This window comes from Phalacrocorax carbo, chromosome 4 (genome assembly GCF_963921805.1).
Source record: "Phalacrocorax carbo chromosome 4, bPhaCar2.1, whole genome shotgun sequence".
Classification (NCBI taxonomy): Eukaryota; Metazoa; Chordata; class Aves; order Suliformes; family Phalacrocoracidae; genus Phalacrocorax; species Phalacrocorax carbo.
Genome location: NC_087516.1, coordinates 10,807,356 through 10,823,460, shown reverse-complemented (window position 1 = coordinate 10,823,460; position 16,105 = coordinate 10,807,356). Strand labels below are relative to the sequence as shown.

At 36.7% G+C, this 16,105-nt stretch overlaps 1 protein-coding gene across 2 annotated transcripts in view; it reads right to left on the bottom strand.

Moving 5' to 3' along the window:
• HTT (huntingtin) overlaps nt 1-16,105 on the bottom strand; it is an 87,809-nt gene that overhangs the window by 34,397 nt on the left and 37,307 nt on the right. For both annotated transcript variants that reach the window (XM_064449036.1, XM_064449037.1), the window contains 15 exons: nt 15,851-16,053; nt 14,899-15,025; nt 14,100-14,227; nt 13,278-13,388; nt 12,621-12,698; nt 11,745-11,968; nt 11,090-11,168; nt 10,794-10,955; nt 9,783-9,838; nt 8,818-8,966; nt 8,026-8,162; nt 5,836-5,952; nt 3,910-4,032; nt 3,178-3,416; nt 2,338-2,480 (listed from right to left, as the gene is read on the bottom strand). In XM_064449036.1, coding sequence (XP_064305106.1) covers nt 2,338-2,480; nt 3,178-3,416; nt 3,910-4,032; nt 5,836-5,952; nt 8,026-8,162; nt 8,818-8,966; nt 9,783-9,838; nt 10,794-10,955; nt 11,090-11,168; nt 11,745-11,968; nt 12,621-12,698; nt 13,278-13,388; nt 14,100-14,227; nt 14,899-15,025; nt 15,851-16,053 — 2,076 coding nt within the window. The remainder of the gene's footprint in view (nt 1-2,337; nt 2,481-3,177; nt 3,417-3,909; nt 4,033-5,835; nt 5,953-8,025; nt 8,163-8,817; nt 8,967-9,782; nt 9,839-10,793; nt 10,956-11,089; nt 11,169-11,744; nt 11,969-12,620; nt 12,699-13,277; nt 13,389-14,099; nt 14,228-14,898; nt 15,026-15,850; nt 16,054-16,105) is intronic.

The following is a 16,105-nucleotide window of genomic DNA, read 5'->3' as shown; positions in this document are numbered from 1 at the left end:
CACTGCATGCTAAGCTTTTCACTTCATCTACACTTTTTTTATTTCTACTAACTTCAAAGTAGCACACTGAAAATGTTCATTTCTAGTCTGGTAGCTTCCTATAGTTGAATACATAGGAGTCAGCAATGCTCACATTTTGAAAAAAACTATAATGGACAAGAAGACAAAACATCCAAGTAGAATACTGGTAAAAACGACAGAAGACTTTATTTAGTCTATGTTCCCAGACCCAAATCGCTATAAGCTGCACCTGTAGTTAGGAGAATATAATTTAAAGAGCAAAAAAACTATAGAGATTTTAACTGAACAAAATAGAAATATTACAAAACCAGGCACCTACTTAACCCCAAGCCTAAATGCTCATGAGAATTGCTACGACATGAAACCACAGCCAAAGTGTCTGAACAACTTTCCTCCTGTCCTGTTATACCGTATCGGCTAACCACATTGCTACTAGTACTTAAAGTTGATTTGTAGTCTTAGATTAAATTAATTTCTAGAGATCATGCAATACACATATTCTAGCACTCCTAAGTATTTTAATATTTAATTTTGCATGGAAACCTTTACATAGCTTCTGGCCAGACTCACAGTGCAGCTTGGAAGCCAGTCATTGTAGCAGAACTAGCTGAGCCTTCCCTTTCCATTATCCCCAGCTCCCACTGTGGAATAACCCACTTCCCTGATTTCAATCACCAGCTTGATATTCTGATTTCATTGGTCTTGGCTTGACACCATTTAATCACTTACTCCAAATCACCTTGGCATAAGTTATTTGTTTCAAATGTTTCTCCATAACAGCAGTTAATAGTACACCCACTTTAGTTATTATGGTAACAGACACACAGGAAAAAAGACTATCACTCACTACATCCAGAGTCCTGTGCCCTAAAGCAGGCTTAAAACAAAGATCAAGGAGTGCTCTGGTAACTACCACCAAATTTTGTGCCTCTTCACTCACAATCCTGGAGTTTTTGTGGCAAGAACCTTGATTTACAAGACTCAATTTCTTAAACCAAAGCTCTCTTCTGACAACTCAAAAGACAAAACATCATCCACCACAGCTGCACAAATTCTCACAACACAAACCAACTGGTTCCCCATTCACGTTCCTTCCCATTACTGTCACTGAAGACTAAAAGCAGTAAAGCTACTGAAAGTTAAATCAAGTCAATGCAGAAGATTTGAGCTCTGATAAAGAAACCAGCTGAAGACCCAGAATGCTTCCATCAGCACTTTCTTTACTTATTTTAAGTCTAAACCTACAATACTTATGTTTGCAAATGGCAGCTGGTAGCAATGTCAGGAGGGAAAAAAAAAACCCTCTGTTCTGCTCAAGAAAGGACTTTATAACTGAACTCTGTACAAAGAGCTTGAAAAGAAAAGAGATTAGAGGTTGTTGGGACACAATAGAGCACAGAATCACATTAAATGTTTAACAGTATTCTGTATGCACTTTTTTTGTTATTTGCATCTGCCAAGTAGTGAAGTACTGTAACTCCCATTTTACAGATGAGGCCACGGAATGCAGAGCTCTTTGTCGCATACCTGTAAGGAAGCCTATGAAGAACCATGAACTTGTGCCAAGACCTTTTAAATTGCAGCAAATTACTGTAATCCAAGGTTGGATTTCAGCTGCAAGGTGAAAATCAGAAGGCAAAAAGGATAATCTTAATAAAGAAAGAATAAAAGAATAAAAGGAAATAAGATAGTGCTGCTATTAGGAAAATAAGACTACGGAATCAGCCTAAGGACTAAGGAATTATTAAAGTTCTATGACTGGACATCTAGCAGAAGACACCTAAGGCAGAATTCCCAAACCTGAAGAAAGCAGCTCAAGACTAGCTAGCAGGAACAGTACTATCTTTCCTATTCTCCTGGTTTTATCTGGGGGGTTTTGGGGTTTTTTTCATGTTTGTATAAATTATGACAAAGAACAGTAACCAACCTTGTCATGAATCTGAACCAGTGGTCTGTAACCTAGTATTTTAAACCTGGACATACCTACCAGCCTCCAAATTGAGAAAAAGGCATGAGAAACACAGCCACAAATTAGCAATGCTTTTTATTTTGGGACTGGAAATTCTTAGACAATTAAAAGGAGAGACAAAAAGTCACTAGTTACATTTTGTTCCACACAGACAGGAGAAATGTGGAAAATGTGCTCTGCATGCACAAGCACAAAATCTGGGAGGTTCTTCATATTGAGTAGGGCAGAATGTCTTCAGCACCTATGTATTACTTCTCAGTAGTTCAACACATTCAATAATTGTCTCAGAACTGAAAAACCATCCTGCCATCACATGCTACAACACAAGGCGTTGTTTAAAGTATTACCTGATTTGAAGATATGTATTAAGCACATGAGCAGCGTGCCCAGCTCCTGGCAGTAGAAAGTATGTTGCTGCTCATTCATGTCCACTTTCAATTGTTTGGTAACGATATCTTCCAGTAGAATGCCAACCAGTTGTAATAAGAACCTTGAAAAACCATGTGTACAATCAACAGAAAAACTATCAATGCAACATCTATCAGAGTAAGATGATGTCTACCTATGAAAATCAGTAAGTTTGATAACTAAAATACAAAGTCCTTGACCATTCATCCTGTATAGGATGCTAAACCAAAGGCTACAGAACAGGTTGACCTAAACCAAATATGATGCTATAGGTATGGAGAGATGATCATAAGCACTTCAATAATTACATATTGAATCAGGGTTATCTACTCATCAGCAAAAGTCGTGATAGCATGCATACACCAGCCACCTCACTTAAAGAGCAAACATTCAAAATGCTATAGTATCTTTATAGCGATTTACAATGAGCTAGAAACACACCATGAATTATCGCAGCTCAGCTGAGGAGGGGTAACGCAGCATGTCACAGTAATTAATCTGTTCACAGCCTCATCTATCCACATGCTACCACACAGGTTCACTTGGCTCGAGAAGAGGTATCAGAACAGTCCAAAGTCCCTACTACAAACTGCTCATCTCCTCCCTCTACCGTCCATCTCATTATTCCTTCCTCTGCACACACTCCTCCCATATCAACTTATTAACAGACACTATTTCTATCAGATAAAAATTCCATACATGTGTATATAATGCACAATACATATGTGGTTTCTCTGATATCTTAATCTTTCTCCATAGTTATTCAAAAGACAACATACCTAGAAAATGTCTCTTCAGGCAGATATTTAGCCTGTTTAACCTCAGTGCGATCCTCTGGTGTGGATAAGTTATTTTCTCCATGTCTCAGTCTGTTAATTGCTTGACATGAAATCAAATATGGTGAGAAGGAAAGCTCTTGTATACGGGATAGAACAATGTCTTCTGTTGACTGTGAAATCAGAACTCTAAGGATAGCTAAAATTCCAGAAATCCATAGCTGGACAGTGTTCACTGATGCCTAACACAAACACAAAAATGCAGAATGTTGTGTCGAATACCTTTGAAGTTAAATATTTTAATTAACTGTGGTATAAAACCAGGCCCTTTTGAGAATGGAGCAAGCAAGAAATACTTCTACATTCAGGTCTTCCAAAATGCTGTTCTTGTGGTAACTGCCAAGTTCATATCTCTCAACTATAAAAACAGTACCAATACTTGCATAAGAAAAATGTGATCTACCTATTAAATTGCATTCTAGAATCTATTATAACAGTATGTTTCTGTACATTCCTCATCCTCAAAATACAAAATGGAGGCAAGTAATCCATAAGCTAAATGTTCCTGCATGAAGTGCTCCCAGTTGGTAAATCATATTAGTTCTAACCAATTCTTTCCTAAAATCTGCTGCAGTTACTTTAACACCACATTGCAAATTAAGAAAGAGAAACATATGCTCTTTTGTTTTGCATGAAAGACACCAGATTCTCTCTTCTCTGGAAACAACTGCTTACCATTGTTTTAGGAGTAACAAACATACTCCTTAAAAGCATGTCCACAGGACGAAGAGATGAAGGAGCCAAAATTTCAAACAGTGTGTTCAATACTCCCAGAGCATCATGAGAGTCTATATGCATCTGTGAAAGAAAAACACAAAACTAAGTTGTAACTATCCACTAAAGGTAACTGCAACACAAAATTACCATTTCATGTTTTAAACATTTCTATGACAACCTGTGTGTAACAAAGCTCTCCTTTATGGTATAAAATTTAGAGCAACCAAAAGCTGTGAAAGGTAAGTTAAAGTTTCATTGCAGGCCTTCCTACACAGGAGTTCTGAGAACAGAGGCAAAAATCTGTTGTATGAAATTCAATATACATACCATATATTTATTAGGAGAAATACACCATATTCAGAATGAGACCAAAAGACTGACTCACCATGAAATGTAAAAACTTTTCTCCTCCCTGCACATCCTTCCAGGCATATTTATAGAAAACAAAGCTGGTCATGAATAAACTTAAGCAGGTAATTAGGGGAAGCAAATCCTAATAATCAGAAAAGTGAACAGCTACAATGGTATTACACTGCAGCAACAGAAGCAGGACAACTTACTTGATCAGGTTTTTTAGATAAATTGTAAAACAGTCAACTGCAAAAGCAAAGGACTGGACTCAAAATCTGGACAACCCTTTCTTGCCTAAATAATTTGACAGCTGAGCACATGCACAGATTCATACAAAACAAAGGTAACTTCAATTTGCCAGCATGCAAGCTTCGCTCAAAAACTGTCGTCTGATCCACAGTAACTACCCACTCTCCCCAGACATGAGATCTCCTCATGGGACTGGGGATCTGCCATCATGGAGTAAAGAGCATTAAGGGCACATTTTCACTAGTTTTACTTTTTATCCTTGAAATGTTTCTAGTTCCAGGAAAGCTGTATCAAAGACAAGTCCCCTGTTGCTTAGGGAGCAACACTGAAAATATTCCTCTTAAAAGGAATCTTCTTTTCTTCCCAGATACAAAGGGCCTACTCTCCTTCCCCAGTGTGCAGTCCAGTAAGAGACACATGCACACACTGGAGGGAGTCCAGCAGAAAGCAACACAGATGGTTACAGGCTTGGAGCATCTGTCATAGAAGGAGCAGCTGAGATTGCTCAGCTGGAGAAGGCTCAGAGGGATCTTTATCAATGTGTAAAAGTATCTGACCAGGGCAAGTGGGAGGAGGGGGACAAGTACAGAAGAAAGAGCCAGAATCTTTTCAGTGGTATCCAGTATCAGGATGAAAGGCAATAGGCACAAGTTCAAATACAAGAACATCCATTTAAATATGGGTTTTATTTATTGATTTCTTTTCCACCTGTGAGGATGCTCAGACACTGAAAGGGGTTACCCAGAGAGGTTATGGAAGCTCCATCCTTGGAGACTTAAAACTTGACCAGACATGGCCCTAAGCAACCCGCTTCACTAGACCCTGGTTTGAGGGGAAGACAAGATCTAGAGGTCCATTTCAATCTCAGCTATTCCACAATTCTGTGATTTATTAATGCAGTTTCAGACTATGTCTTTTCATTCTCCTCACTAAGAAAAAAGGCAGGTAGACCCACTGAAGTTATGAAAAAATATTTTTGACATTAACATGGGAGTGCACCATTTTATAAGTGCTCTGATATATTCATGTAAGAGAAGCAGAATGAGCTTCCTCTGGAAACAGCCTCGAAGATACTGCACATACTTCATGCATTTCAGTATGACCTTCATAACTTGAAAAACCTAGTTTACCTTGCAGTAATTTTTTTCAGATATGGCAACCACACTTTCAAGAAAATCTGTCTTCGTATTAAAAAAAAAATTCAAATACCCAAAGCCATTATTGATGCATATATTATAACAATTATTTTAGATGCTTATAGATTTAAAAATATCATGTAATAACCTGTTGTTTTGCAAGCATTGGGAGAATAATGTCAGCTATTTGCCGGGACAATCTTTTCCATTTGTCTTCATTTTCTTTATGACACTGTTGCAATACTAAGATGAACATTTCTAGCACCTGAGGAAAAGTCAAAAAAAATTCAAGTAAACACCCACACTAACAGGAAACATTTAATTAATACTGCAGTGGGAAAAATATTTACTGTTTCATCCATCTGTCAAAATACAAAAAAGAACAACCCACATAAGAAATCACACAACATTTTTAAACCCCATTTTCAGGTGTTTTAACCTGTGCTTGTTCTTAGTTAGGACTTCCTCCCCCCCCCCAAATTTTCTACTTGCTTTTATAAACTAGAAAAAAATGCTTTCTTGGTCCTTTTAAAATGGCATTTGTCAAAAAACTACTCAAGGAACTGGAAAAAGGATATTAAATCTAAATGCCATATCACATGCTTAACAAAAAGGGGAGGAAGAGAGCAATTTCCCACATGTATACTCTTTCTTTACTCTAGCTTAAATAATGTTTACATTTGATCAAGGAAACATAACAGACATTTTAATGGAGGTCATTCACTTGAGATATGTCACTTTCATATGAAAGTTTATAGGACAGCATATAATGGAGCACACCAACAGCAAGGATCACTTCTAGTAGTTGAATGTGTTATTGGTTTGAGGGTTATAGACACCACACTTTCAAGGACAGACAGGCCAAAGACACAGCAAACAGGAATGTTAATATATGGACTGGGAAGTGGGACAGAAGAATCTGGTTCAGAAAACCAGCTATACAGAGCACTTGTAAAAGAAATTCAAGTATTTCAGATGCAGAAATGCAGCCAATTTAAAAAAAAAAAAAGACAGACATCACCAGATGACTTTCTTCCCTAAAAGCTTTCTCACGAGAGAGGGGAGACAGGAGAGATTCTAGGCTGTATAACTTAAACTCTGGAGCTCCATGGTTGGTAGCTACAGTTGTAACAGAAAAAAGTTAAAGGTTGCAGCTCTTGGACCCTCTCAAATTACAGGGACACCACTGCAGAATATTCCAGCCACAACCAGGGAACAACAGAGCTGCCATGGGGTTAGTTTATACGTACTGCACACCAGAAAAAAAGGACAGAATAAGAACTACAAATGGGATGGTGTGGGAAGAGCAGTGCATGGGTGGTCTTTAATAGGTTACGTGTGTCAGAAGTGGATCTGCTAGCAATTGCAGCACCTTATGTAACACAAAGTTATTCACTATTTCACATCATGTGTCTACAGAGTGTCATTTCATATAGTTATATTAGTCATTTTATGATTATAAAACTACAAATTCAAAAGAAAATGTGGATACACAAAATTACCCCAATCTGAACATGCAGTTCTAACAAATTATTTTGACAAGATGTACTGACTTTTTTTCCAACTATTCTCAGAAAATACACTGCTTACATTAGCATACACTAGAAATGCATTTTCACATAATGAAAGGAAAAGCACATTAAATTTGTTAGGCACCTGAATAAGCAATAAGATCCCATGTTAACTATGTCACTTCTCTTAAAATTACTTTTATGTTTTTCAATATACTTCGTTTAAAAGAAGAGTCATTCTTATACTCCTACAAGGCAGAAACATGTCTTCCAGACCCATGAGGCCTGAGGCGTAGTAGTAAGTGCTAACAACTGACTAACTACCAGTCTCATTATCTTATTCAAATAATTCATATTTTAAAATGTTATTGAAGATATTGCTATTGATTTAGGTATTGCTGTACATTGCTATGCAGCATGTTTCCTACTTTTAATCCTGTCCTCTCTTCCACTTTTATCCCCGTTCTTTTAAGCTTCTTGAATCCTAATTTATTACAACACTTTTATAAACCTTCTGTTTATTCAATCTGCAACAAAACCAAGATCGTGAGCCTAACTGGAGCTTCTCAGTGCTTTGTTACCTAGGCTTGACTATAAAATACCACAGAGATGTTACTGGACTTGAAATACTGATTTGTAGTGCAGAACCCTACCCCTACACCCAAACTTCTTTGCTATTCTTGCTATAAGGAAAGATCACACACAGAGTCCAGCTATTCAAGTTTCGTATAGAAAATCATTAAAATTGCCTGAAGCATTTTTAGCAGTCAAAGCAACGTTAGCCTTTTATATGCCATAAACACGGACACTTTGTCCTGCTCTCTTACCTGATGGTACTGAATAAGTCTCAGCAGCATTGACACTACCACCTCCTTTTGTGTTTCCAACTCTTTTCCAGCATCAGCTTTATTTGTTCCTCTTAACACAAAGAGATCATGAACGATGGGTTGCAGAGCTGGTATTGCTGAAATAAGATTTGTTTGTCTATTTTAGCAAGAGACAAGTCACACTTGAATAGTGTTTTCTCGTACTAACAGTTCAGCTACTAAAAGTAAACAGTGCTTTAGTTTATTAAAGGTTTTACCCATCCCCCAAAAAACCCCAACCAAAAATAAACCCCAAAATTATCACACATACTTATGTGTATTTTACTTCTAGCAGAAAATCTATATTATGGACAAATTTGCCCATTCTCATAGAGCTAAACCAGGTATTTTTACAAAGTATTTCTCAGCAGAATCGCTGGGAAGTATGAGAGATGCTTCTACTTAAAGGCTGAAAGTGGAGGGAAAGGGACTAAAAATTTAAATCAAAGCCTTTAAAGTACTGCTACATTGTGAACTTATTACCTAATGAAGTTTCACATAAAAACTCTGTTGCTATTATGTATAATGCAAAATATGGAGTAGCAGCATTAGTATGGGTACTATAAGTCTCACTTAATTCCTTCAGGAACCTTATTTCATGTACTAAAAATTTAAAAGCTAGTGTCCTCCTGAACAGTCAGTATGATTAAAGTTTGCTATAGCTTAGTATTCAATATTGCTTTTATTGCTGAACTATTACTAATATTAGTGTGGGTGCCTTCCCCCCCGTCCCCCCTTCGTTTTTTAAGTTACCATGTGTAACAGCTTTCCTCCCACTGGCCATGATACCATCACAGAGCTGAATGATCTTAGGAATTCCAATAATCTGTTTGGAATGATATCGCTCATAAGACAGCAACACCAGGAAAAAAAAGATATTAGGAATAATTGCTTCAGACTCCCTGAAAACAAAAAATTAAAAACGTCAAGTTTGAATTGCAAAACTCTGTCCAGTAAAAATTAAGCTTTTTACAGGAAGATTTTTTTTTTAAGAATGTGCTGTTCTGCTTTCACAAAGTATTTCTATAATTTTTGTGCCCTGTTCTTTACTATGGGTGTTTTTCCAAGGGACTTTTTTCAAGCTTTGACCATTACACAGTTACTAATATTGTAACATATTATCTAATGCACACTACACACATTGGAGTATTTCTGTAGGAGACCCACAGAGCAAAAAACCCACTTATTCCTTTGTACAAACTCAGATGTGAGAAAAAAATAAAACAGAAATAGCTCACAATAAGAATTCCACTGCACTGCTATTAGGTACTACACAAAATGTACCAGGTATTAGGTATTATATAAAATGTACCAGGTGATCGGAGTACAGATTCCTGCTGAGTCCACAATAGGGAAGAAGTCGCTCTCCCTTCAGCAACTGAACCCTAGCAATGAAGTGCTGACTCCTGAGAGCACAGCTTTGGCAGGGGAGGGGAGGATCCCAAAAGAATGGTTTTGCAACACCAAATGGAAAAACAGCACAACAGAGCTTAAGATTTTCTTTTTTCCATGCTACTTCCCAACTTCTTCAGCCACATGGAACCTAAATAATCTGAAAGGGCTACCACTGGAGTCAGAGAATAAACAAGCCCATTGCCCAGAATGTAACTCTCCCTTTCTCATTAGGTAGAAATAACCAGCAAAACTAATCACTATATGCTTCAGAATAAGACAGTTGTAAACCCACACTGTTCAAAGGATCTTTGCTAATTTCATACCTGAACTGTCCTACTTCAATGTATTCAAACTGCTTTAGCACAAATCCAATAAACACCTAAAGAGAGAATAAAGTGTACAACAGAAACAGAGACATTAATTAGCATTTTAAATCATTTCGACAGAGTTATAAAAGGCTTATTTTGGAAGGAGAGAAAGACAAGACAGGCACTGAAGATCAGTGACAATTATAGTTCATTCTAATATGTTATGAAGCGTTCCTTCTACAGTTACAGAAGATCTTGAGAATCTTGCTGATGTTAGAGCTTTTTATGGTTTGCATGAACTTATGCTACATTTTACCTATAGTCTATATAATTTTAAGTATATCTCTTTCACTTGTCTAGCACACACTGTTTGAGGCATTAAGTCAAGAAATTACGAATCAACCAAAAATCTAGCTCTAAACCAAGATAAAAGCCGAAGTATTCATGCATTGAAAAGATTTATCCATGTACAAACTTAGAGAAAAGTTATGTATTGCAACTCATACTAGTTTATAAACCCAAAAATGCTGTAAGTAAATAAAACACTTAAATTTTATATGTTAGAAATTTATTGCTTATATGGACAACTACACGGACTACTGTATTTGCCACTAGCTTCCCCCCATCATTAAAATATCGTAATGGTTGTCAACCATGATGCTCACCACTATCAGTCATATTGGAGTCATACTCTCAACATAGAAAGAAGGTAAATGAATTCTATCTGTATATGAAGTTTTATTTAACAACACTGATTGTATTGTCCATATCACCTTATTCCTACAGTCAATCTGATGAACAGTTCTTAAAGTAATTGTTGCAGAGCTTAGAAAGTAATTTATATGCAATAGAAAACCAGAAATCTGAAGTTCTCTGTGGTTTTGGGGGTAATTGAGTCTCAGCTTCAAGACTTTGTTTTCACATACAGTACAATGAATGGATTGTTTCAGGTGTTTTTGCTGTAAATATTAAGCCTGCTGGTGAGATCCCTGTATTAAAAGTTTGCAAAAACGGTAAGGTACCAACCTGATCTGAATCCAGCAGACAGTAGTTAACTCGTAGCTGAACCAGTTGAGCAAGCAAGTCTAGAACTTGTCTCTGCAGCTGTACTGATGTTGTTGTAGTATATTGTTTCAATGCTTTTATGACAAGGGGTTCAAATAAACGAATGTGATTGTGAATAGCATTCTGTAACAGAGAGATTTTAAAGTAATCTAATATCTGAACAGGTCTCTGATTCAAAACCAAATTACGTTTTCAAAAGAGTAAAAGTGGTTTAAATCTAAGGTTCAGCTCTTTCTGGAGTACAGAGATACAAGTACCTTATCAGCACGGTGTTTTGCTGCACTGGTAATGCTAGTTTTCAGCTGTGTAGAAACTTTTTGCAGTACATCAAACCATCTGTCATAAAAAAACCAAAAAAATCCATACACATTAAAAAAATGGAGGGACAAACACACTCTCCCTAGATGCATAGTTTTACCAATGCCAACTTTTCTTTATCTACTTGACTTCTTCGTGAATCTTAGTAAAACAGAAGAGCAAGAGACAGCCTATAGTACACTTTGTCCACAAATCTCTGTGATGTGATCAACAAACATCTAGTAGAGAAAGAACTTCTGGTCTTTGCTTAGTCATCCTTCTGCCTTTCCTTTAAGCCTACTGACTATTTGCTATAATTAGCAAATTAATGAAATCGTTTTGAACACAAGCATTTAAAACTATCACGCTTTTAAAAAACTTAAGTGATATCCATTTTAATGATTTAGCTTTGATTTGGAAAAGACATAAGTGATAATCAATACAGCGTTGCATTCAGGATCTCACTACAAAGACGAATTACTCTGCTTAAGTCTACAAGAAATAAATGACACACAATACTGTAATTTCAAGTTACTTAGCTCCCCTATGATACTTGCACTTATAAAAAACAATAAAAAGAGATTCTGGTTCAAGTTAACAAGGGAAGAAAGTTACCCTGAAGCATCGTGTTCCTGCTCAGCCTGAACCATGTTCCTTAGACTAGCATCAGCAAGGGCCTGTGTAAAATGTGTGTATGGTGCCATGAAGCAATAATGATAGAGACCAGGTCTCAGATTGGAAGAACCTAAGCGTTGAACTTTGCCTTGAGTTTTGTTGGGGTTTGAAGACAAGCCATCGTACTGAGAAGCCAGATTTGTCCCAAACAATGTTTTCAATAACTAGAGAAGAAAATTGAAGGAAAAAAAAAGTTAACATTTCAGGGGAAAAAAAAAAACAACAAACCTTGACTCTTCATTCTCCTAAAGGACTTAAGAAGAAAGGTCAAAGTGCAAACTGTGGATCATGTAGTCAAATACAAGACAACAGAAAAAAAGCTGGAAAAAAACCAATCCACACCACAACCAAAAAGATACAATTGGTTTTGCAACTGAAGCTATCTCAGACAACTCAAAATTATCTATTAAAGCTCGCCTCCCATTGAAATTAAGCATTGATGACTTGAACCCAAACATTTAACTGGAAGCCTGCAAGAAATCCATCAGAAAGGCACTTCTTTGCTTTCCAGGTTTTTGATGTAGTTAACTGGATACAGAACACATTTGGGGAGGTAGGAAACAAACTTGTTTTCTGAGCATTAGCCAAAATAGTTTTTTGAACCGGAAGCAGTTCAAGAAGAAACTATTATTCAGATGGTATCAAGTTTCAGAACAAGTCATGAAAATTAAAGAAGACATGCTCTGTTTGCTCTACCTGGGCTACAGTTTGCTCACACCAATTCCCTTAAAAGAATGGCCAGTCAGTATCAAATTGATAACCACAGGACATCAGGATTAACCTTCCAGTAACACATTAAAACAATTACCTCCTTACCTGCTGTACACAAACTGTTGCCATTGTTGGTTCTCTGTTGAAACATGATTTTAGGTATCCCAAAATTTCTTCTACACACTAGAAAAGCAGAAAATCAAGTTCAATTAACTGCATTTTTCTTCATAGTAATGCTTTATATAATGAACACTGGACAACAGCATAGTTTTTTATTATGTAGTAAAACTGCACTAATTTAAGGGAAATTGTGGAATTATGTAGAGAAATCAAAATGCAAGATCTGCCTCCTAGTCTTAAAATACCACAATGTCTAACACCACAGTTAAGGAGAAAAAATATCAAGACACAGGAGAGGAAGGAGAGCAATATGACTTCTGACATTTTGTATATTTAACATGAGTATATTTAAACATATTAATATAGTAAGAGTGACTGAAGGCAAACCATTTTGCTGGAAAGATAAATCTCCACATGAAATTTAAACAGTAAAAAAATTACTCCAGTTTTCCACAGCAGCAATTTAAGCTAGAAAGATCTGCTTTAGCCCTTTACCCAACATTGTGGCAGCCCAGTGCTTCTAGGACTACTGTCTCCCTCGACAGTACCATTTTTTAAATCAATGATATGTGCTTTTTCCCAGTAAGGACCACAGATATTGGAAAACTTAACTACAGAAGAAAAAACACGCAAATCTGATACCTTTCCAATGTCTTGAAGAGTAGCAAGTTCCAAGATTTGAGACAGAACATCTAATGCAGATCTTAAGAAACATCCAAACTTTTCATTACCATTTTGGAGATCCAAAGTAACCTGGTCCCAAAAAGTAAAAAACACACTTTTTCTTAACAATTACTTGACAAGGAGATAAAAATTACAGAAAGAAGCAGGTATTGACACAAAAGGATCTTTTGCCTGAAATTTCAGCAGTTTAATCACCACCACTGACAGCTTAGACTCCCTTATGAATTGCTGGGAAGGTAGGACTTCATTTTGACTAAGCAAAAGAAAGGGATCTTTAGCTTGAGAAAGTTACAGCATCTGGGAAGGCCTAGGATGTTAACAACTAACAAAGAAGGCATAATATATTTCTAAGAAACACAGTAGGTTTAATAAGAATATACCCCCTAAAGTGTACAGATTATATCATCAAGCCCTAGGAAATAAATCTTCTATTACCTGAACTAATGAGGAAAAATCTTACCCATCCCAGAATAAACTGCAGAGAGAACATATACTGGGATCCAGAGAAGGGTCATTTGGTACCAGCATTAGTGACAGCACAGAAACAAGCAATAGGGTGACAATACCTATCAGGGGGTTTTGATTGGTTGTTTTTTGTTTTTATTGGTAATGGTTATGATTTGCTTGGGTTTGGGTTAGGTTGTGGGTTTTTTTTATGGTGGATGAACTGTTCACACAGGCAAACAAGTGAGTCTCAATACAAGCAGAGACATGTTTAAAAGAAACACAAAGTGACTGCCCAACCACATTCTAATGCAACCAAACAATATCATGCAGTACCTTATAATTAGCATGAGTTGCTTTCAAGACATCGTATAACTTCAGATATGATGGAAGATGATAAAAGCTTCCTACTGAAGATGATTTACTTGTTGGAACAGGCCCAGTAGCATCAGTTTGCCTAGTGGCTTAAAAATATATCATAGATTAGAACACTATACTTTTTCTAGGGTGCTCATGACATGTATACTCGACATAATTTGCCATATCTGAATTATTAGACAGCATTAATTTTTGGATCCGTGTGCATATTTTAAACTTCAAAAATACATGCTGTACACCTAGAAAATGAACTAGCATTCCAAGAAACTAGCCCTCTGAGATAAGAGAAATTAACCCAGAGGGCTTACTATTGATGTGCAAGTACAATTTACAAAACAGAATTAACACTCATTTCATTCATTAATATGAAAAAGAAAACGTTTTCAAGATTCAGAATCTTGTTTCTAGGAGCAGCGTAAGCTTTCAAGCTTCTTTAAGTAAAATAAATGCAGAAGTTACTTCTTTAGTAAACAGCTGAGTAGATTCAGAAAAACAGTGAGGAAGAGGATTCAGAAGTACCTTGCTTTTGAGAAGTACAGTTAATTTTCATAAAAACCAAAACAGCAAAGAAACCCCCACCCACAGATGCCTTTCCTGCAAGGCAGTACTGAAAAGAACTTCTGACAGTAGGTCTGCCAGCCTTTTGAACTAAAACTTCAGAAAGCAAGTTACTCAATTTTATTTCTTCTCTCTATGCAGAAATCATACTTAGGTGGGGATAGTAGGTGGGAGGGCTAACAGCAGTAAGTGTGCTTACCCGGACTCGTTTCACCACCCTTTTTAGGGCTCATTGGCACAGATGCCTGTTCAACAGACTCTCTCTCTTTCCCCTTCCTCCGAATTGGACTAAGAGACGGTGGGTTTGTGAGAGAAGGTAATGCTGCCTAGAATTAAAAGAAGCTGTATTAATTTTGTGTGGACAAGTAGCTTTTATTCTTCTATGCAAACAGAAGCATATTCATCTTTTTTTTAAAACTCCCTTTATTTGACTGTCACATAAATTAAAGCGTCTCAACTCTCAGGTCCAGTATGTGAAATGGCAGAAGTTCAATATATTCCCTACTTTCCTTCTGAACTTCAGCATAAGCCAGTGAGATGTAATTCGAGCTCAATAACTAAACTTTCTTTTTGATTCCAGACAAAGGAGCATCAAAAATATTTTCATATTTTTAAAATATTAAGAAATCACTAATCCTAGTAACATTGCCTCACAGTCACTAAATCAGTCTCGAAATGTAGATGCCTCAAAACAAAACCTCAAACCCAGAAGTACCTCATATGAGCTGTTTCAGAAGTTAAAATATTTTGCAGGATATTCAAAAGATAGAAGAGTTATTTTAAGCCCCAAAAGGAGCTCAGTGCATTACAGCCAGCCAACCAACCCAAAAGTCAACAGGTATTTGCCAGAGAATGCAATCTAAAACTCCATTTACTATATACACTCCTCACTGAATTAATGTTTCAAGTCACCAGGAATAAAAGGTTCAAAATTTAAGGTAATATTACAAACACTGCAGAACTAAACAAAAACTTGTTACATGGAAGAACAATACACATGTTCTTTTCATGTTACTTGCTTTCCCAACACAGCGGGGTTACATTGTCAAAGTATTAGCTAGTCACCTGTACCAACTCTAAAATGCAGAGCCTTGAAGAGGTCTGTATCACAACTGTATAATCACAACAATTTATTTCTTTTTAATACCTACCTTTACTGCTGGGCCAGGAGCAACATCATCCATTACATGTGCACAAATATTAATGACCTTCAGCAGATGAGAAAAGAGCTGTTCTACTAGAGTAACAAGAGTCCGATCCGCCAGCGCTGGCCAGGGCTCCTCCTGCTTTGCAGCACCTTGGTTTGAATCTTCTTCAGCACTCCAGGGATTCTTTAAGCACTTGGGAGCACTTGCTGCAACAGAAATCATATTATTTAAAGAAAAAGATCATAAAAACTTGGAATT